Consider the following 23825-nt stretch of genomic DNA (forward strand, 5'->3'; position numbering starts at 1 on the left):
CCCGTCTGGATGGATCTGTGTAGTAGGATCGAGATGGGGCATGCTCAACTTTCCTTGCTTAACGGTGTAGGGAGTAAGGGTTACTCTCCATTGGCCATGTAAGAAATGCTTTTGATGGCCACTTCCATTAGATTATTCCGTGGCTGCAGTTGTGATCCGTTCATGGCTGCCCCCATCCTGTTGGGTCTTAGCAGTCGTCACACCCTGACATTTTGTGGTCAGCTGATCAAGCCATTCCCAGGCACGTTTGAGGTTTGTAAACATACAACACTTCCATTCTTGCTGAGTAGCACGTGTACTTCAGGTCTAGGACCCTGCAAAAATGTGTAACAGCCCTCAACGAGTGCCTCTGATGTTGCACCAGGAGCATAAAGTCAGAAAACAGCATTACCACCGCACCCCCCAGGCAAATGTCTTAATGCCTACAGGCCACCTGTGCTCTAGAGTCTCTGCCCTGGTAATTTAAGAGGTGGAGAATAAGTCCTGGGGGGGACCCTGGTAGCTGAGGCATCACTTGTAACGTGTGGGCCCTTTCACTTGAATAGAACTTGGACAGACCTCAATATTTTAATTAGGTTGTGACGCTGTTCTCCGGGTACAGTTCTAGGCACTCCCGTTCCTTAAGTTCCGACAGACCCACTAGGCAGATTTTGTTGCATTGCCACTGACCTTCTGCATCTTCTTTCCTAATCTCCAGGCTTTTAGTGTGTTGTGCGAGTGCCTCAACTATTTTTTGGAATGTGGACACCGCACCCCGGGGTTCGCATTCTGCACCATCACCTGGGTCACTCTGCCCATTACTTTATGGAGATCTGCTCCTATGAGACCCAGGTCGATAGACACCTTGTCCACCTTGGACTCCAGTGATGTCCTGATGTCCTGTATTGCCTTCATGATATTCGTCAATGTGAAATAGTCCTGCTTGGGGATACTCTTTTCACCCTCATTTGAGTGTGGGCTAATGCCTTTGTGTATTTGTCGATGTTGGTTTGTCCCACTCCTGGCTTTGTTGGTTTATCTTTGGCCATTGTGGGGGTCACTTATCAGTTTGCTGTCTGGGACTGGTGCGCGGATGGTTTTATTACTCCGGTAGTGTCCGTACACACTGGGAGTATCTTGGAGTAGCGAAGTGTGTCGAGTCTAGGCAGCAAATCTCTGTGCTGCACACCCTTCCTGGGTGATCACTGCATGTTTGATAATCCTAGTTACTCCAATGGGGTCGAGCCATTGACAAGAGGCCCTCGTTGCTCTCTTTGGGTTATGGGGATGCTTTGTCGTCGACTCCCTAACACACAGCAGAAGTACCTGTGAGCGACACCAGTCGGGATTCTCACGCTCCATCTCTCCCTACGGAGTGCCACAACAACGGCGTCGGGGGAAGTCTCGCAGTCTCTCACTCCTCCCCTGGGGCCGCGTCCTTCCGACTGCGAGCACCGCACATTCACCTGCTTCTCTCCTGTGTCTTAGGGGCCACACTTGACTGCTCCAGTGGGCCTCAGAACAGCCTGCGTGAGGTGTTCAACCATTCCTTTTTGACAGCTAGCTCTCTGCAGTCTTGCATGGCCTTGGGCCGAACAGTCGTGCAGTCTCACTCTGTCCCCAGGACCCTTCCACCCGACCGCAGGCCTCTTGTGGCCACCACCTATTCCGCAACACTCTATCTCAACGACCTCACTGTATGCCAGAGGATAAAGGAGATCCTGGCTGAAATTACCCCTTGGCCAAGAGACCAGTCGGACCAGTCAGGGCAGCAGGCATTCAGCAGCAACCATAATGTTTACAGGTGGCGGATGTCTGTGATATGGACAGATATTTGGATAGATTTTAGGCCTTGATTTGGAGAGCTCCACAAGATGAGTCCTTGTGGCATCCAACTAGGCCACGCCCCCTCAACCTTAGATAACATTAAGCCTAATTTATTATTTACCTGAAGAGCAGTGAATCTTTGGACTTGAGTATTGATTCATTTTATTTATTACTGTATTCAGTTTACCCTGAATTGTAAATATTTCTAAGTTTTAATATTGTTATTTATTTTGGATGGCACAAACGCTTCACATTGTTTATTATTTTATTTTTCTTTTGATTTTGCAGACATAAATTAATTTGAAATGAGTGTTGCTCGTGTCTGAAAACCTGAGCCATTACAGGTTAAGTGGCGATTGTTGAAAGGTTTATCCTAGATACATCATTTTACTCTGTACATTGTTCATGTTCTTGGTACTGCTAAAAATGAATCCTGCTCCTGATTAACATTTACAAATTGACTGTAATAGTCCTTGCTCTTTTTTCACATGCAAGCTGTGGTTAACAAAATGTTTACATTAAAACCCAGAATGAATATAGATGTGCCATTTGATATAATCGTGTGTGTGGTTAAATAGACAATAATACACTGGTTGCATATATCTTGATATGATGAAGGTCATAGAAATTCAGATATTGGACGAAGGACCGTACCTTTATCACATTCAGAGGTTATCAAGATTAAAAAACAGTGTTAGTATCAATTCCAGGTTGATAAGGAGCCAAGATCAATGTTGAATCTATCCTTGTGATCAAAGTGGTCGATATAAGAGATCAGGAAAGAATCTTAATGCCAGTATTGACCTGAAGAAATTTTGATTCTCTTCTTCTCAGACTATGATAAAGTAGGCTCTCCTGTATGTTATATGAAAACGTCTCACTGCAAAGGGCTTGAAAGTCTCCATAGTGGAGCCATCCACCTGTAGGGTTACTCAAGAGTATATGGGATAGCTACCTCTTGTCCGATGCCGAAAGTGCAGCTAAGCTCCTACGAATCTGTACCAGAACACTCCATCATGGAAAAAGAGTGAAGGAAATCGACAGAGTAGAGCATTCCTATATGACCGGTTTAGATGGTCATAATTGTGTGAGGAAGAGATTCACAATAGAGTGAAGGAGTTCATTTTTCTTTTTGAGACAACCACTGGTCTGGTTTAAATTTTATAGCTACATATGATGCAATGTGAACATTAGGTATGACATTTTGTTTAACTTGTGGTATTTGTATAGGAAAAACCTAGCTAAAAGGCAGCGGAGGGCTGCATGCTGCACATGAAGCATACATTCAGTGACTGATTAGAGAGGTAGCGGGGCAGAAGTGTACAGTTAGCGCATTGTGATATAGTGTTCTTTAAAGAGATGTGTTGAGGCAGTCCTGATGGACGTAGGGCTGTTGTTCCAGAGCCTTTGTTCATAGCTAGAAAGTCCTGTTGCCTTGTTTTTTTTCTTTTTTACCCTTTTAATTCAACGGCCTGGTGGCTGCGGATGTCCTGAAAACAACTAGAAATGGTGAGCTTATCTGCAAGATGAATGGGGTTGTTGGGTCTCGATGACTTTGGAAATGATGCATCCAATTATGAAGATAGCACTCACCAGCAGGGAATGCCAGTAGTGCCATCAGGATGGGTGTGATGTGATCATATTACTTCAGTGCCTGGATGAGACCTGCTGCTGCATGTAGGATGCCCTTAAAGGGCGTGGGAGCGGCAGTGTGGAGTCTGGGAGGCTGTGAACCAGATTCAAGAGTTTTATCACTGGATCAACATTTCCGATGCCACTTTCTGGAAGAAACAACTTCACTTTCTTTAGAAGAAATACCTGGTACCTGGCTCTTTGATCATTTGCAAGGATAAGATTGGTGTCCAGAATAAATCTATGTGACTTGGAATTTGGTGAAAGTTGGGGTTCGATCACGTTTCAACTATTTATTTCTTGTTTTTGGCAAATGATAGGAATTCTGTCTTACTGGGGTAGAGTTTCAGTTATGTCCTGGATATCCAGGCCTCGTTGAGGTGCATGCAGTGCGTGAAGCATTGTCTGGAGCTTAGGAGACTTTCAAGTAAAGTTGTATTTCATTGGTGTTTGTCTTCATTTTGCGAACCTAAATCTTGCAGCCTCCAGTGATTGTAGATATCTTTCTTAAAAATGTGATAAAAATAATTAGCTGATGAATGTCTCTTGGGTTTCTGGTTGAGCTGGGACGCCTCGTTGCTGAGGCAGCCATGCGCATTACAAATCTTAAATACATAAAATAAAAATTTAGCAGCAACTCGATCATTTGATTTTCTGGAACGAGAAGGGTCAAAGATGTTCGCTTTATGCACCAATGAACTTAAACTAGTCATACAGTATACAAATGTATTTCCACATAATTGTTCCATCGATAATAATTTACAGTCGAGGTGCTCAGTTCTTTAGAATGATGCTTTAAATTGCTTTGTACATTTTGTATTTTTAGGCCCCAGTCTTCTCCGCACATATTGCTTATATGTCCTCCTCCTTGCAGTTAACGGAGTGACGGAATGCTTTACATTTGCATCCATGAGCAAAGAGGAGGTGGACAGGTGGGTACAGCTTTCAAAATGTAAAGTTTTTTTCTGATGCTTATTTTTGTTTAGATTATTCCACTGAACATTAGGTCTGTAAAGTTTGTGGTAAACTGTGCTATCCACAAGAACGAAAAGTGTAGAAAGGGAAAGAAAGAGATGTAGACCTAAAGAAGACCTCAGCTGTAATGGGAAAGCTGCCAATTTCTGGAGGAAAATGATTCATCCGGAGGACAATCAACGGGCTGAATTTCCTCTACATACAGTCCCTTTGGCAGAGGAAACGGATCCAGTGGATTCTTGTCCAGGGTTAGCAATTTTCTCCAGAATTTGAAGATTTTGCTTTTCCACGAGACTTTAAATTAAACCTGTATTTTGCTGCTTTTGATGGTGAGACTAATGTAAAATACATACCACATTATATCATCTTTTAAAAATATATTCTTTACACTGTGGCAAGCACTAATGGTAGCTGTGGTCAAGGGGATAAGTGTATTGGAGAAAGAAACAAAGATATGTGTGTCAATTCAAGGAGGTTCTTCTACTCAAATATAATCTCTTGCATTAAAGCAAGCTGGACAACCACTGAACTAGAATGTCATGGTACATTTCTTCTTGTGAGGTTAAACATTGTGTATAAAAATGTTCACACTTTTAAGGGACTACTGTCTCCCGCTCAACATCTACCAAGGGTTGGCGCTTCAGGTTCTCCCCACTTACGTTGTATGTGCAGCCAGAGTGGTAGCATAATATATACATTTAGCATTTGTCTTTTGCCTTTCACTTCCCCTCCTCAAAATGTAGCAAAAAGTCCACATACAATGGTTACTTCTAGGACTGCAGATGTTCTAGGAAGCACCACCTCCCAGTAATTAAGTGAAACATGGCATATACCAACAACATTGCAAACTTGGTAGTTTCAGCAAGATGCTACTTGCTCCTTTTCAGCACTGATTGAGCGGGGCTGTTTGAAGCGCTCAATATGCCATCTACCTAGCTTCAGAACACCGAAAGCCAGGATAAGAAGCATATATATTAATATAGGACCCTTACATATGTACAGGAATTTATATAGCGCAAATCACCGAGCGGTTTCTAAGCGCTTGCTTAGGGAACCCGTCCTGGTATTCCCCTGTGAGATAACCCCGGCAGGGTATCCGCAAGGAGAAAGCCAGGCATCCCGCCGCGAGGGGTCGTTGTGGAGATTAAGCAAGCTACATAAATAGTTTCCTGGTGCTAATAATGGGCGGGATCATCCAAACACACTTCTTAACTTTTCACTTTTAAAACACCTTTTTACCGGTGTATTATGAAAGAAGGTTTCTGGGGGTGGTAATGTGGGACCAGGATGTTAGTGTATGTTTGTTGAGTGCACACATGAAGTGGCCTGTTACCATGCACTCAAATAAGGAACCAGGAGATTAGGTTTACGGCTAGGGACTGTCAAATGCAATGTAATCACCTTGCTCAGCTTGAGAAATACTTGCATAAGCCTGTGCTCATTTAATTGTGGATATCCCGCCAGAAAAACTTTGTATTGGACTAAGACCTACCCCAGACTTGCACCTGGTATTTTGCTCCCACATGGCCCTGGTGCCTCCCTTTTTAATTTTCCCATTTTCCGTTCTCATCTAAAGAGTTAGAACTTTTGCTCCAAACCTTTTGTTAAATGTCTGCTCTATGTACCCAGGGCCGGACTGGCTATAGCGGGCACCGGGTGTTTCCCCGGTAGGCCGCTAGGGTGGGGGCCGGTTTTGGGCCCCTGGGGTGCCATTTTTGTCACCGGGGGTCGGCAATATCGGCCCCCGGTAACAAAATCGTCCGAAACCGGCCCTCGCAAACTGCTCGGCTGCACTCCCCCCTCACCCCAGGGGGGACAGCTGAGCGGTTTGCCAGGGCCGGTTTCTGTTCCCAGTCCGGCCCTGTATGTACCTTATATGTTTAGTTTATTCTGCTTTAGCCTTTGTTCCTATTGTCTCGAAATGCTACATACATTCACCAATCACTCATAAGGCCAAATGTCAAAATAGAACCAGCATTGGCAAAGCTAATAGGTCCTACCTCTGAAAGAACTATTGGCTTTGCCAGTGTCGTTTAGCCATGATGTAGAGCAGTGTGACTGCAGACAACGGAAGGGTGGGATAGAGAAGAGGCAACACGGGCAAGAAGGCTGAGGGATGAGAGGAAAGGAGCACGATAGGAGAAGATCATTAAAAAGAAAATGAATGCCTTAATCACAGCACTAGCAGTGGAAGCACCCTAATCAAAAAGAATTAAGAAGCAGCAAATGAAAGAGACAATGAAGTCTATGAATGTTAAGCAATGGGTGCAGCTCCAAGCTCCTTAAAGTAAACAATATCTCTCCCAAGGGAGAGCGCATACACTGTCACAAGAGACCTCAAAATGAAATGAAATGTGTGGATTCTGTTAGCTCAAAACACCACTTCTGAAATGGGAGCCAATCTATATAGGATATTTTCCCCTTACCTGCCCAGACAACAGATGACCCAGGCAACACGCAGGTTTCTTGACATTTTGTCATTGCAGGAGAGGCTTCGAGAAAGGTGCTGATCCTGAAGTGAAATTACCCATGTAGGAGTATATGACGGGAACAGACGTCATTTGAGCCACCCACTCCATGCCCTTGACGCATTAGAACTCCCACATATTTAGCCAAAGCTTAAAAAAATACTAAAGACCCAGACTTCTCCAACGAGTAGCTTGTGAGCTACTGGTAGCTCTCTGCCTACTTGAAAGTAGCTCTCTTGTGTGCAGCCCAACCCACTAAATTAGAAGCTTTTGCTTGTTGGGATTAATATATTTATACCAAAATTGAAAAGAGAGTTTTTTCGAGACAAAAGTTTCTTCATTTTCAGAAGGAATTACCTGATGTCTGGAGATAAAAGGTTGAATTCCAAAAATATGTTTAAAGCTGATATTTGAGTGGGGACGTGGCTTGGACGCCGATCGGGATGGCGGCGTGAGCTCGCAGCTCCGCGCGGAATCCCGCTAATTCTCCTGTTTTCGGGACCCTAGGCGACCCGAAGACGACGCTCCTGCCCTCTGAAGTGTAAGGGGACAGCTGGGCACAATCGGAGAGTCGCTGGGGGACTGCTGGCCCCGAGAAGATCGAGAGAAGAGGTGGCCGAGGTGTTGCCGAGGGTGCGAAGAAAATGGCGGCGAGGAGGTCGGACGGCCCCGAACTTCAGCCCTGAGCCAAGTTGTCGCCGAGTGGCAAGAGATCCTGCACTCGGCTGCCCGAGGCACTAGGATCGGCGGTGCTGTGTCCTGAGACCAGGGGACGCTGACCTGATTCGCCCAGGAGCTTGGGGACCTTCGTTGGCCACCGCCCTAAGACTCATCCTTCCCCCCTCAGGCTTCGGAGGGGGGTGACAGAACGGAGCTCGTCTACCTGGCCATTGCTCCTGAGAGCGTCGGTGGGGACATTGCACTGCCCGGAGACTGGCACGGAACCACGGGCGTCAACGCAAAACGGGCGACTGGACCTGTGACGCAGCACCCTGGCATGGCGGCGATCAGAGGGCCGATGCCCGGGAGTCGCGAGGGGGACTCGGCGACATCAACTCGGCTGAGCGAGAGTCCCTCCCCGGAGCTTGACCAAGAACAGCGGCTGAACCGGCGTTTGGATGCCATACTTGATGCGATCACCTCCACTAAGGAAGCATTGAACCATGACATTGCCCAATTGGCCACGGGCCTGGGGCTGCTACGCGCGGATCACGCGAAGCTGGCGGACAGGGTCAAGGACCATGACCAGCTGTTGCTGGACCTGAAGCCATCGGTGGTGACCGCGGAGCACAGGATCACGGACATTTTGGCCCGACTGGACTCACTGGAGCGGAGGGCGGAGGATGCCGAAGGCCGCAATAGACGGAACAACGTGCGGGTCGTAGGCCTGCCGGAATGGATTGAGGGGGAGGATGCGGTGGCCTATATGGAGAACTGGTTCCGCACTGTGGTAGCGCCGGAGGGGCTTACTCCTTTTTTCACCCTGGAGCGAGCTCACCGGGTGCCTGCTCGCCCGCCGGGGCTTGGCCGCCCCCCCGACCGATGGTGGTGCGGCTCCTCCACTACAAGGACCGGGATCTCCTCATCCAGCGGGCCAGGATGTCGGGCCCGTATGAGGTGGAGAACAGTAAGGTTACGATCTTCCCGGACTACACTCAAGCGGTCCAGAAGAACAGGGCATCGTTCCTCGCGGTGAAGAAGGAGCTCAGGGAGGAAGGCATCCAGTACTCCTTGCTCTACCCGGCTAAGCTGCGGATCATAATGGATGGTTCTACGCACTTTTTTCAGACTCCGGATGAAGTTTGGCAATGGCTGGAGTCATATAGAGCGGGGACGGACAGATCGCATAAAAGTAGGCGAGACCAACCCAAGCAGCCCCGGGTGAGGCAGTCACAACGCATCAGATCCCGCAACAGGCGCCAGCGGGAGAAACGGGAGGCTCAAATGGCGGCGGAGAAGAGGGATGCGCTCGCAGCGACGGCGGCCATTACAGGGTCGCAACAGAACAGTGAACGGGCAGAAACGGACTCGGGAGGGGAAGGCAGCAGGACGGGAGAGGAACTTTCAGAGGCGGAAAGCTCGAAGGGGCCGATAGTGACCCCACAGACATCGGATGGTATTTTCTGCGGCTGAGATAGAATTGGGACAAGATCGAGACTTCATGGTAGGGTGGTATCCTGTTGATGGAGGGCGGGTTGCCGGGAGGGGGAGCTGTGTGCTTCGGAGGGGATGAAGGCGCGGGCTCCGCTTGCTGGGGTCGGCGGTGACTCACCCCCCTTGGGCCCTTAAGGCCGACTGTGGTGGAGACCACAGGGTAAGAGTGCGAGAAGCTGGTTCAAGGTTTGGATGGGGGCGGCCATTGGGTTCGTGTGCTCTGTCCTGGGGAGTGGGGTTTGAGAAGTTTTTCAGTTTTGGGAATGTTCGGGGGGGGCAACTGCATTGGGGGGGCTATGAACCTTCGTTATTTGAATCGGACTGTACGAAGTTGGAATGGGGACATTACCTAATTTGAAATGCCTGACGTGGAATGTCCGGGGGCTGCGGACTATGGTGAAACGTCACAAAGTACATGCATATCTAGTACGCAGGGGGGTTCAGATTGCTATGCTCCAGGAGACTCATCTCACCAAAAAAGAGTGCGCTGCCTTGCAGAAAAGATGGCGGGGCCAGGTGTTTGGCACCACTTACTCAGCGTATGCCAGGGGGGTGTTGATCTGGGTGAGGGCGGGGATACCCTTTCAAGTGCTGAATCAAGCAGTGGATCCGGATGGCCGGTTTGTGGCGGTGGAGGGGAGGTTATATGGACGGGATGTGGTTTTCTGCTGTGTCTATGCACCGAACACTGACCAAGCTCGATACTTTGATAGCCTCTCGGGGTCCTTGGCCTCTTTCCTGGCGGGTCCGATAGTGTTAGGGGGGGACTTCAATTCGATCACGGATGTAGCTCTGGATAGGTCCCATCCCCCCCTGGTGGACTCCCCGGTGCGCAGGCTGGCCGCGCACAGGAAGGACTGGCAGGAACGATGGGGGTTGCTGGATGTCTGGAGGGAGCGGCACAGGGGAGCCAGGGATTATTCCTTTTATTCTGCTCTCCATGATCTGCATGTCAGGATTGATTCGGTGCTCTGCGGTGGATCCCTAGCCCCATTGATTTCCCATGCAGAGTACCTGGCTAGGACTATCTCCGATCATAACCCCCTATTGGTACACATTCAGTGGCAGAGAGAGCGCTCAGTGATACCAACATGGCGGCTTCGGCCGGAGACGCTTGAGGATTCTGTGTTCAGCGACGCGGTTCGGCAAGGCATTGATAGCTATTTCGGAGTGAATGAGGGCACGGCTACGAGTAGGTCCACTGAATGGGATGCAATGAAAGTGGTGGTGAGAGGGGTGTGTTTGGGTAGGTTCTCGAATGCTCGCACGACTGTGTTGAACGACCTAATGAAAGCGGAAGAAACTTTGAGGGACTTGGAGCGCCGCAGGCCGGCTAGGCCAGATTTACAGGCCCAGTTATTGGAAGCGAAGGAAGTGGTTGCCACCGAGACGGAACGTTTAAGGTGTTATGACTACAGGCAGTATATCATCAGGGCACATGCAGAAAGGGACAAGGTGGGTACCCTCTTGGCCAGACTAGCTAACCCGGAACTTAGGGGCTGCCCGATCCTCAGCATTAATAATGCGCAGGGAGAAATGGTGTACTCCCAGGCTGCGGTATTGGAACGTTTTAGGGGGTATTATGAGGAATTATACCAGAGTCAGCTGGGAGTGGGGGTTCAGGACATTGCGGAATACCTGGGGGAGAGGCAGCTTCCGGTCCTGGACGAGGAGGCCGCGAAGGAGCTGGGTAGCCCGATCACGCTCACGGAAATACGGGTGGCCATCAAACATATGGCCCGCAACAAGACGCCCGGGGTGGACGGACTGCCGATTGAATTTTATCAACAGTATGTGGACAGCTTGGCTCCCAGGCTGCTGGTGGTATATACACGGAAGCTTTCGAGGCGGGGGCATTGCCTGGGTCCATGCGGGAGGCCTAGTTTGTACCGCTCCTAAAGCCTGGCCGGGATGCCGCGGATGTGAGGTCTTATCGCCCGCTATCCATGCTGACGGTAGATTATAAGATCCTGAGCCGAATCCTAGCCACCAGGCTGGCCCCACATATGACGGGCCTGGTACACAAGGACCAGGCCGGGTTTATACCCGCGAGGAGCACGGCGCTGAATATCCGCCGCCTGGTGGGAATAATGGACGCCATCTTGGACGGGGAGGGAGCTCCGGCGGTCCTGTCTGTGGACATCGAGAAGGCCTTTGATAGTTTGGAATGGTCTTTCCTGGATGGAGTGTTAGAGAGGTTTGGCATGGGCGAGGGGTTCCGAAGGTGGACGAGGGTCTTATATACCTCGGCGACGGCGAGAGTGCGTTTGGGCGGCCTGGTGTCTGCGGCGTACCCGGTGGGCAGGGGCACACGACAGGGATGTTCTCTCTCCCCCCTATTGTTTGCTCTGGCGATGGAACCCTTGGTGGTCCATGCGAGGTCAGGTGACAGGTACGCGGGGATAGCCAGCGGCGGGCAGTGGCATTATATATCGCTATATGCGGATGACTTGCTCCTGTACCTGGCTGACACCTCGGGGGCGTTGGTCGGAGCGATGGATCTGTTGTCTTAGTTCGGCCGGCTGTCGGGCCTTAAGGTCAATTGGGCGAAGACTTGTGTGTTCCCGCTGCGAGCGGGATCGCCAGTCCCTGGCAGCGATTTGGGTGTGGTATGGGAGCCCTCTTGCATCACCTATTTGGGTGTTCGCATCTACCACGCGACTGCGGACCTATTGGAGGGCAACATTGGTCGCTGTGTCCGGGCACTGCGGGGCAGCTTGTCTTTCTGGTCGACCCTCCCGCTGACGGTTCTGGGTAGGATTGCACTGTTGAAAATGGTGGCGCTCCCCCGCTTCCTCTATTATTTCCGAACGCTGCCTGTCTGTATTCCCCAGGGGGTATTTAGAGACCTGCGGTCAATGATAATTGGCTTCCTATGGGGGCATGGCCGCCGTAGAGTGGCCCTGAGCACGCTACTTCGCCCCAAGCAAGAAGGGGGCATGGCTGTGCCCGACCTCGAGCTGTATTATCTTGCGGCGCAGTTGCAGGTCCTTACACAGAACGTAGCTAGGGTGTTTCGGGGTCCAGAGGAGGACCGGGATCGGGGGATACAACGCCACGTGCTGTCCTACATCATCATGCAACAGAGGCTCGAGTTACGGGCCCTCACCATGGAAGAGCGGACGCTCCGGCTGTGCTGGCAGAGGAGCCTTCGGAGAGCGAGGGCATCGCGGCCTTATGCACCGGAGATCCCGATCGGAATGCTGACGGCTTTGCCGCACGGGGGAGATTGGTCCCCGTTGCTGGATTGGGAAGAGGCGGGACTGCAGGTAGTGGGCGACTTGTACATAGACGGGGCTTTGGCGCCGTTCGAAGTGCTCCGGGACCAGTTCGGGCTGCCTGATGGGGGTTTCCTACTACACGCGGCAGTGGTGGCTGCCATACAGAAGCACTGGAAAGGGGGGCTCATGGAACCCACAACGACTATGGCGTGCCAATATGTGGTGATGGCGGCTGGTACGTTCAAAGCTGTGACGTGCCTCCATAATAGGATGCTGAATGAGGGACTGGAACCACTCCAAGGGCTCAAGGCTAAATGGGAGGTGAGCGTAGGCCGACCCATACCGGATACGGCATGGGGCCACATCCTGCGGCGCACGTGGAAGGGCACGAGAAATGCGCGCTTTCAGCAGGTACATTTCTATGTGCTTCATAGGGCTTATTTAACTCCTGAGAAATTACAGCGGTACTTTCAGGTGCCGGATGCCCGATGCCCACGGTGTTCGTCTCTGGGAGCGGACATGGACCATTTGTTTTGGGGGTGCTCACACCTGGGGACCTATTGGGCGGAGGTAGGGGAACTCCTGAATGAAGTGACTGACAGGGAGGTGGAATTCGATATGGCGGCGTGCCTGCTGCTCTGGTTCCCGCATACTAAACACACCAAGGTGACAAGCAAATTCATAGACCTGGGTCTGATATTGGCGCAGAGGGAAATATCGTGGCATTGGAAGTCCAGGGGGGGACCCTCACTGCGTAGATGGAAGAATGAACTGCTGCGGTGGTCTGACTGCGAGAGTGTGCTCCGGATGAAGCAGGCTGTCAAGATGGGGAATGAGAAGGCATTGGATGCGGCGCGTGCATGGGAGTTAGTGGTACAAGCTTTGCGTGATTCTTTGGTAGAGGATGAGGATGGTGAGAACTAAGCCGATGGACACCGCGGGGCGAACACAGAAGTATTGTACCACGCACTGTAGTGGATCCATCCAATTCGACAGGACGAGGCACACACCTTAGCAGTTGCCAGGGGAGGGGGGTTTTGGGGGGGCTGGTTAACGGGAGTTTGGGGTGGGCCGGAAGCCATTAGATGGTTGCTCGTTAGGGCACCTTGGATCTACTAGGACGGTGGGTACTGTGTGGAGTGTGGAATGGCTGGGGAGAGCGGCCAGGTGTGACAACCCATAGCGCCTAGGGCAGGTCCCGACAAGGGCGGTACCACTGATTATCACTGGGATGGCTGACGGGAGTGATGTTGTGGGTGGGGGGGGTAAAAGCAGATACGCAAAACGACATTTCAACCATGGTCCCTATGGGACGTGCACCGTGATGTTTTCCTATTGAACAAAGTAATATGCCGCCCGGCCTCCGGGATGCGGGCTGAATGGCTGTGTACGACTGGGATTTCTTATTGGACGGGGGGATATCACGAGTGAACTGGCTGATTAATTGTATCCTGTGGTTTATAATTCTGCAATAAAAATATATTTAAAAAAAAAAAAAAAAGCTGATATTTGAGTGATAAATCATGTGGTGTGAAGTACTATTACTAATATTAACTGAGTACACGGGCATTGCCGTTATTGCTGTTATGTATTATCCGGGTAGAGGAATTACACATTTTTAAAGCTTTTTTCAAATTACTGCTGGCAATCATGCCTAATGCACTGAGGTGATCACTGCTGGTAATAAACATGCTTATGGTGGTGCTAATGCAATCTTATCTGATTTGGTATCTATTACAACACATATAATATTATTAGCTCATGATGGTTCTCAGTGAGCATAAGTAGCTCTTACTACAGAAAAGGTTGGAGACCTGCCTTTGCCCATCCTATCTCTCACGCCATGTTAGCATAAGCTTGGAATGTGGATGTCAGATTGCCTGAAGAATTATTTAAGAATAATATACAAAAGGAAATGTACCTTACAATGTTCAGCTGATATGTGACCGGTTCCTCATCCTAGGGTTTCATTTTTTTTATATTTTTCCGTTTACATTCATCTATATACTTGTAGCAATAATGGTACTCACCCACATTTATATTTTCTGTGAAAGTTGGTACTAGTATATTTCCATCTTTCCTTATATAAAAAATTACATTATGATGTTTTTGTGCAACACTAACTATCCGTACACAATACTTTGTGATATTAGTTTTTTATACACTTTGTGATTTTTTTAAATCAAATTTAGGTTTTACTCCAGACAGAATCCAAGCACTGCTAACATTACTGCTTATGCTGAGGTTGCTGGATTAAGAAAACTGGGACGTTTTTAGCAGCAGTGTGGGTTAGCATGCACAGCCGATTAATATGCAGAAGCCTGTTACAGAATTCCTGTGCAAAACTGCTGATACGTTCAGTTCCTGAAGAAATCACACTCAAAAGAAGCAATTAAAACAGTTTTTTCTGTTGCTAAATACATAGTTTTAGGGAATCTCTCTTTTACAGATCCCAAAGCCCTGGCAAGACATGAAAGTTAAATTTAAAATATCAGAAGTACATGACTGCCCTTTTTTCTTAATGGTGATGCAAGCACGTTTCTACCTTACGTAAATCTCTTCCAAACCAGAATTGATGAGCTCATCATATTCTCATAATTCATTCTTTGTTATGCCAGTGAATCAAGTAGTGTACTGGCAAATTAATTTTGACTAAATGTATGTCATTCTGTAAACCTTTTAACACACCTTAGAACCTTGAATAGGATTCACTGGTAGTGCCCGTCACTGGTTCGCTTCCTACCTATTCAAGTGACTCCAATTTGTTCAAATGGGCACTTCAAGGTCGCGAAAGATCCCATTCACTTGTTAGGTCTCCGGGGGCTCCATATAATCTCCTGTCACCTTCAGCCTATACATGGAGCCACTTGGTGCACTATTGACCGATCACAGAATCCAGATTCACCAATATACCTATGATACACAACTCTACTTTAAGGTTTCCTGATCACTGGTGCCAAAGCATCAAGGCCTGAATGTCTAGCATCTACTTGAAGCCCAACCCATCCAAGATCGAATTGTTGTTATTTGCCATATTCACAGCCCAGTCAGAACTCAAAAACATGTATAATCTATTGGGACGAACATGTTGGTTATGATTTGTTAGTGCCCCAAGGTTCACCTTGGAGCACTACCCTAGTGAAAAGCTAATCAACATGTTCTTTCCAATAGTCCATCTTTTTCACTGGGATACCTAGCCTTTTCAAACACTCATTTGGACTGCTGCCAGGCTTACCTTTCCATAATCGGGTCCTGTAGGTGTTCTCGGTAACAGACCATTTCATTGTTTTCCCATCTTCATTTGCTGGTAAGGTTCTGCGTTCCTCAGTGGTATCATAATCTCGTCCTAGCTTGATTGGTGAAACATAAGCAAAGCATTGTTGGTTTCTTAACACCTTGCATGCTCATGACGAGGTCAGCTCGTCATGAGCCACGGTACTCGTGTGCTCACAGCTTGTGATAACCGTTGGAACGCTCGCATGCTGGGCTGATTCCCCTGCTGTGCGAGCGTTCCACACAAACGGGTGCGGTCATGTCGAGCTCAGCTCGTCATGAGCACACGAGCACTGTGCCTCATGACGAGCTGACCTCGTCATGAGCATGGGGGCGCAGAGCGCACCCCCTCCCCCCCCCCCAGCACAGCTGGGGAATATTCCCCACAGGGAAGGAGTTAAAAGCCACAGAAAGAGTAAACTCATTTTTCAGAATGCAGATATTTAAAGACAATTCATTTCTTTATGACATTCCATTTAATACAGTCAGTCCTTTCATCTCTTACTCTCAAGAATTCCCCACTGCTTCATCAGATGTTACTTGTTCAGGGGGACTCAAACACTCAAAAATCTTTATTTGGTTCGACCAAGCCATAAAAGTCACCTCATAAAATACACAGTCAAGAATGATGTATACATGATTAAAAGGTCAGGAAAAAGACCGTTATAAAAATAGGTCATAAAAACTTCAAGAAGATCCATTAAATAGTGTGATAGCAAAATACAGTAAAGATTTCACAATTTAGATCATAATCTCAGGGAATTTAAGATGTAATTTATGATAGCCGTAACAACAGTTTCATTTCCCAGACACTGCAGATAAGAAAAAGCTGAAATGTGAGATCTTCTAGAATCCAAAACACGCAAATCTGTTGTGCCTGAGTTAACAATCATTTTCATCTCAAGAATTTACAGAGCAGGCACATGGAAACTTTACTCATTTTTTCCAAGCTTCCTCTAGGTCAAACTCCCATTTTGGATACTTTCTTGTTTGAGGAATTTTCCTTGATTTCTGTCACTGTGCAAGTGTAACATGGGAAATGTCCCCCCCCCCCAACCAAGGGGCACCCACGGGAAGGTCGAACTACAAACAAAAATCCTACATGGATCCTATTCTGTTACCCACTATTTCGTTACTGGAGCTCTGATGTTATTTCCAACACCACCACCGGAGAAAGGGGTTCACAGCAAGAGTTCATTTTGAATGTACTCATTTACAAGTACAGTATTCACATTAAAAGTAACTTTTTTCCCTTTGTGGAGAAACGCGCGATCTGAGAATGGTTATAAAAAGCGTATGTGGCAAAGCTTTCACATTATGTGGAGTGGTGTGGCTCACTGGTTAGAGGCGGCAGACCCGAAAGCAGAGAACAGCCCGGGACCAGGGTTCAATTCCCGACGCGACAGGGTTGTGGACCAGGGTCAACGGACTCGATAATTCTTGCCTCGATGCCTAATCTAACCAGGGATCACACTCGGCAACTCTGGGCATTAAGCTTGCCTCATCTCTACAACGGCCCCCCACAGACGCCGGGGATGCCTGGTTTCACCTTGGAGATACCCAGAAGGGACCATCTCACAGGGAAAGCCAGGACGGGTTCCCCAGCGGTCTTCAGCGCCAGGACACCCCGAGATGGGGTAACAGTGCGCTTTACAAGTATCATCATTACATTATAATCTCACTTTGAAACACATGATATTGGTTCAGTTGAAAATCTGTTTATATACATGCATACTGTTCTAATATAACACAACACACTGGGAAGGCCAGAGGTCTAACAAGTGTTTGATGCACAATTTGAATGCAGCACAGAGAATATTCAGGAGACGATTGTCAGCACAAGAGCTCTTGTCTAAAAATGTCTGTTGGAACATGTAATGCTTACATACATACCATTTGGGACACTTTTCATGCAGGTCCCCTCAAAACAACTCTACAGAGCATGAGCATGTGCTTTGACTTTTTACTTCATCGAAACTTATCTAATTAGGTGACAGGATCTTCTCATGGAGAAAATGCAAGAACACATTGAAATAAGATAGAAGGAAATGAACATACTGCTGAATTAATTATTTCCCAAAATTCTTCTTCTGGTTGACAACATTAAAAGCAAATGTACGCTTTACTATGAGATACAGGGAATGTGCAGTGTATTACTTCTAATAATATGGCTTCTAGGCCTATTAGAGTCATGAAAATTAGCATGCATATTGAGGCTAATGGACACTTTAGATTGATAGAAAAAATCAGCATCCACATTTGGTTATACAATATATCCGTGCATATTGTGACACACAGGTACAGAGGACATTAACAATAAAACAATAGGAGTACCTGATTGTTTTCACTGTACTAAATAGCCATAATCCGCATTCATGCTTGGCCTCGCATCCAATACTTTATGCTGAACTAGAATAGTGGCTCTAGCATGAGAATAATTTGAAGTTCAATTTTCATAGCACGTTTGATTTAACATGCAAGACGATAAGATGAAATATACTGGTATGTAATTCTGCTCTACTACAAAACATGTTCTATTCCCTGTGGGATATTACCAGTGAGCATAGTATGCTCTTGGCTCTATAAAGATTCTCCTTGTGTTTGATGTCCACCAAACTGTAAGAATAAGTTGCTTTTGAGGAACCTATTACCAGACCATTCTTTCAAAGTAAACATAATACCTTTGATCACTTGACATACGTTCTAAAGGAAATACAGTGCTTAATGTTGTCCTTCATTTTCTTTTAGGTATAACTTTGTCATGTTGGTGCTGTCATTTACCTTCTTATGTTTCTCCTACTTTTTGACCTGGTGGCTTGGAAGTATGGGCTTTATCCTGGCGAACTGCTTCAACATGGGACTTCGAATAGCCCACAGTATTCGCTACATTCACAACTACTACAAAGTTAGTACACAAAGGCCACTGATGGGCCTGATATTATCCCCCTCCATCATACTGGTCTATTTTATCAGTGGACTTGTCACCAGTTATTCAGAGGTGAGTCAAGTGTTTCAAATGATTGGATTGCCATATTGGAATAATCACCAGCACATGTAATTCCCATTGTTCCCCCAGTGAGTACTATATGCTTTGTATGCGATAATTTCAACTGAAACTGTGTTTTGAGAACCTGTTCCAATGAATCTTGTTTAGTTAAACACTAGTCTGATGTCTCGAAGAGATCCACTCACAGAGCAATTTTTTTATGGTGAAAAGGATATTCTTTGCCCACGCAACAGAAGGACAGTTGACAAACTGCCCACTTTGGTATTAGTAATTTTAATGGGACAGGCATCAGCCTGTGACTTGTGATCTGCTGAGATGGAGCCTACCTGGGACAGTAAACCTTTATCCCACATTTCAAAATCACAGTGTGGCAGCATTTTGATCCCTGTCCCTCAAATGCGCACAACACAACACGTGGCATACAATGTTTCTGGCGTTAGAGTGCACACAGTGGTCATGGGGGGGGGGGGGGGGGGAGGGGGGGGGGGGACGACAACTCTTCAGTTGTCTGCCACCTGCAAAATCCAAGTGTAACTTTTCATATCTTTTCAGGTTTGCAAATGATGTACACTTGTTCTTGGCAGACATTAACAATTCCATGTTATGCAACTGCAAATATCGTTACAAAGCATCTGTTCATACATTTGCAATTCACTGGGGGGATTACCATGAGCATACACCTTTTCCTTGTGATTTGCAAAGTGTTGATATGTCTGCATTGTGATTCGTAACGCCCATTACTTCATTTCACTCCAAGACGATACTCTATTGGAACTACCAGATCACACCAAAGGTACTTCCCATACCCATATCCAACACTCCTCTAATCAAACACATGTATAATTGAATTAAAATAAAGCTAATTGATTTCTTGCCTCCACTCCTTCTCACTCCGCTACTTCTTTAACTGCAGTGAGCAATGTCAGGGTAAGAACACCACTCTGCTGGTCATGCACAAAACCAGTACTTCTCAAAATAGGCCACTATGCAACTCAACATTTCTTCAACCAAGCACCCCTAGTGTCAAAACTTGCTGCCTATCTGCTCATGTGTTTTTGTGCCTTGTTTGGGGTATGTGATTAAAGTCTGAAACTGAACTGATTAAAATAGAATACAATATATTCCCCCATGTGGGTGCAAGAAGGGCAGTGAGAGAAAGTAATATTAGTTTATAGAGCCCTGTTTGAAATTGTTTCACATAGTGTAAGCGGTTCCATTACAATGTATGCATCTTTGGTATCCGTATTAAATAATTTTCTATGCCTACAGCATTTCAAGTCTAACTTTGTTTATGTTTTGCCTTTAAGGTTTTGTTCTGCTGTGAAAAAGGCTGGCTGCCACGGTTAATACACATTGCTGTGGGAGCATTGTGCTGCACAACTTGTCTCATCGCAATCATCTTCAAGGAGACCAAGCTGATTCACTTCATAAGAACTCAGTTTTTATTCCAGTACAGAAAGAAAAATAGAGTGAACTAGCACAAGATGTCCAGTACAGTAAACAGTCATTTTAATTAAAATACGGTTCTGTGTTAGCATACAGACTGCATACTTTGAACCTATACAAACATCTGGATACCTAATAAACACGGTGCTATAAACCAGAATTTTAAATGTAAACTTCTTTCTCAATAGAAAGTTACCAAAACAGGTGAATCAATCGTTTTGTACCTCACATTCCAAAACACCACGCATGAGAGCAACCTGTTCATGATCCTTCTTTATAAGATCTCTTTTCTGTGGAGGTACTGTCAGGCTACACAGGCCAAGCCCTCAAGGGAGCAAAGCATCAGGAAGATGAAGAGGCTAAACCATCTACAAGAGCACACAAGTATGAAACACAGAAGTAAGTTAAAGCCAAAAAACAGACAAATACTACCGAAATGCACAAAGCAAAGGCTATACTACCTGTAATTCACATAAACTGTGGAGATCAAATTTACTATAGACAACATATGTAAGAGTGAAGAAGGAGAACCAGGGAAGCTTTTGGATCTATGGTGGCCAATCAGACAGCAGGAGGTGCCAGTTGCCTGGCAGAAGGCAAGATTTGTGGCAATGTTAAGATGTCTGCCAACAACTAGAGATGTTTCATTCCTCATCGTTGCACTGCGGTCTGTTAATCAAGAGAATGTCCTGCGGTGATTAGCAGCAGAAGACGGTGGCCACAGGAACAAGAACATTGAACTTTCTGTAAGATCTGGAGATGTTTTTCTTTTATGTAGCAGCTCTTCCACAGCATCTGTGAAGCTTGAACCCTTTTCAGGAATGTCAAACCAGCATTTTCACCCAATAGTGCTGTTTCTTTAATTTCAAAGAGATTATTTAAAGAATATCTAACTAAAACCCGTTGAGTAACATCCAATGGTGTGACCTGGAATGTCTTGAGAAGATTCCAATAAAGCTGACTTGGTCTGTGAACTCCCTCATACTTGAAATCGTAGCAATGACCACCACAGACTTTGAGAATCCAGTTTTCTGTTTGCCTCATGATTTGTTGCTGGGATCCTATTTTTATGTTATATGTTTTCATAAAGCAGCACACATCTACTACCATAGAAGGCTTGTCAGTGATGGATCACTAGTAATAAAGATAATTGGGAAAACTGACTTTAAAGACTAAATAAGTAGGATTATAAGATGTTCTTATTTCCAGATGATACACAATTGTCCGAAGGAGAAGCTGGCAAGCATTCCAGGCCTCAGATGCCTAAGTGAAATGCTGTGCAGTTCATTCTGCCTTTTAAATGTCTGAGCCTGAACCAAATAGACAAATTGCAAGGACCTAATTAGGACATAAAGTTTTATCTGAGAAAACAGGCCAGCCAAATTTGTATGGCTTTGAGAACTAGACAAAAGCCCTGATTTATAGTCTGGTACATACCCCACCCCATTCTACTCCTTCTTATTGTATGATGCAGTATTTATCAGGTGCTGGAAATACCTCTAATTCAGAGTTTTCCTATTGGAAATGAGGAAACCAGGTTTGGTGCTCCCTGCACCTAATTGTGTACGTACCAAAATGTACCATCCATTTGTTTCCATTAAAGTGGTTCAGCTGGTACAGCTTCTTGGTGCAGCCTTTTTTTCTGATGTCTATAAGTTCACCAGGTGCAGTCTTCCTTCCGTTCTTTCCAAATCCAGTAGTGTTCTGAGGCTGGTATCTAGGGTTGCCACATTTTCTGCCAGTTTTGAGTTTGTGGGTGTGGAGGGCTGTCTGACCAATATGGATAGCATTCCCATGGGCACGCCTACCCACTTGTGCATCACGCAACTCCTCTTCACATGTGGTAAAGATCAGCCATTTGATGGGGAGAGAATTCGGGATTGCCTGGGCATGGTTTTTGGATGGTTCCAGCGGAACAGTCTGAAGGCCAACTCCAGTAAGTCAGAGGTTTTATTTTTCGGCTGTGCCACCGACCCCGAGTGGCGGCAATGGTGGCCGGCTGCCATGTCCCCCCGGCACAATCCTCTTTGGTTGCCAAGAACCTTGGTGTTAAGCTGGATAACAAGCTCTCACTGAGAGCGCACGTTCTCGGCCTGTCTGGCACCTGTTTCGGCATCCTGAAGATGCTCCGCAAGTTTCTTCCTTTGTTATCTGCGGAGCACAGGCGGATTACGGTGCAGGCGCTCATCGGATCCAGGCTAGACTATGCCAATGCCCTTTTCTTAGGCCTCCCGGATTACTTGGTCCAGCGCTTGCAGGTGGCACAAAACTCTGCAGCCCGCGCGATCTTTGGTCTGCACAGGCGAGCACGAGATTCTGGGCTGCTGCAGACGCTCCACTGATTGCCTATCCGGAAGCGGATTATGTTTAAATCCCTGACGCTGGTGCACAAAGCAATGTTTGGCTCAGGCGCGGGATATCTGCAGAAGAGACTGGCTTTCTATCGCCCCGCCCGCTCACTGCGTTCTGAATCCCTCTTCACTGCTGTGGTTCCGCGTGTGAGGAAAGCCCGCATTGGAGGGCGCTCCTTCAGCCTCAAGGCCCCCCAGCTGTGGAATTCACTCCCGCTGGCACTACGCAGTACCCCCAATCTGCTTCAATTCAGGAAGGATCTGAAGACCTGGCTTTTTAATCTTTCTGTTTAGGTGGGTTTCTTTTTCTCTTAGTCTGCTTTTTCGTGTTATGTTGTTCTACACTTGAGCTGCCTGTGGAAAGCGCCGGGACACTCTTTTAGAGTAGCCGAGCGCTATACAAACGCAATTTAACATAACATAACATAACATCACTTTGTGTAGGTTTGTCACTAAACAATCACAAAGTACATCTGTTTGCTCAAATCCAAAATGTCAGGACTTTTCTTCCCTGGGTCAGAGCTATGAATACACCCCAGTGCAGTCTCCAGCATAATGAGCAACTCCTCCTGGAAAATTGGTTCTGCAACAGGGGTTCCCTCTCTAGAAGAGAAGTCAGTCTGGCCACCTAGATAGAGGAGAGCGCAGGCTAAAGTGTGACTCAAATTTGCCTGTGCCTATGACAAGCTCCTGATGCTTTGAAGCTTGGCCATCTTCGGGCACAGCCTTCTGACCATCCTGCCAGGAGGAGGTCACACCACCTCGCACCAACATTCCTTTCCGTGAAGCCATTTATACCTCTTGGCAGGAGGGCAGCAGGCTGTAGTTAATCAGAAATAACATTGTGACAGGTAAGGACTACTTAACTGCTCTGTCTAGTAAGGTCCCCTTATTCAACTAGAAAGTAGCAAACCTCTCTGGGTCAGCCATCTGATATCATAAATACTGACACAGCACAAATAGGAAGAGGCGACGTCTCACAATAAATTCATTGAGTCCAGAATTAAGGTAAAGACATCTTGAAACAAATTTGTAGCCAAAATTAATTCCTTTGTTATTCTTCAAATTTTCTTCATAAAATACTACCATGCAGCCAACTTGATTCGCTCATACACCACACAATACTTCGGGGTTTACATTCTTTACATGTTATAACGTCTATCGTAAGGGTGGGCGTAAAATCCGTTTCGCGGGCGAATTTGCGGATTTTCCACGATTTCGCAATCCGCGCATCTCGCGAAATCGCGGTAAAATCCGCGAATCAGCGGGGACGAATTTTCAGCCAAGCAAGGGTTACAGCAGCAGGTGCAAAAGTTGAACCTAATTTCTTTGTAACCTTTTACAAAAGGGTTACAAACAAATTAACTTCAACTTGGACACCTGCTGCTAATTGCTTCCTGGCGCCTCGTTGCCTACTTGCAACTATTCTCTGACCCTGCTCTGACCCTTGAAGCAGGGTCAGAGAATAGTTACAAGTAGGCAACGAGGCACC

At 46.9% G+C, this 23825-nt stretch overlaps 1 protein-coding gene across 1 annotated transcript in view; it reads left to right on the top strand.

Annotated features, from left to right (window-relative positions):
• The window catches only part of RFT1 (RFT1 glycolipid translocator homolog), a 115587-nt gene extending 94411 nt beyond the window's left edge, over positions 1 to 21176 (top strand). The window contains exons 11-13 of the mRNA XM_086939185.1: positions 4265 to 4370; positions 18278 to 18527; positions 19844 to 21176. Coding sequence (XP_086795311.1) covers positions 4265 to 4370; positions 18278 to 18527; positions 19844 to 20014 — 527 coding nt within the window. The 3' untranslated portion in view covers positions 20015 to 21176. The remainder of the gene's footprint in view (positions 1 to 4264; positions 4371 to 18277; positions 18528 to 19843) is intronic.
• The last annotated feature ends 2649 nt before the right edge of the window (positions 21177 to 23825 follow it).

The sequence above is a fragment of the Lissotriton vulgaris genome, chromosome 9, assembly GCF_964263255.1.
Source record: "Lissotriton vulgaris chromosome 9, aLisVul1.2, whole genome shotgun sequence".
Classification (NCBI taxonomy): Eukaryota; Metazoa; Chordata; class Amphibia; order Caudata; family Salamandridae; genus Lissotriton; species Lissotriton vulgaris.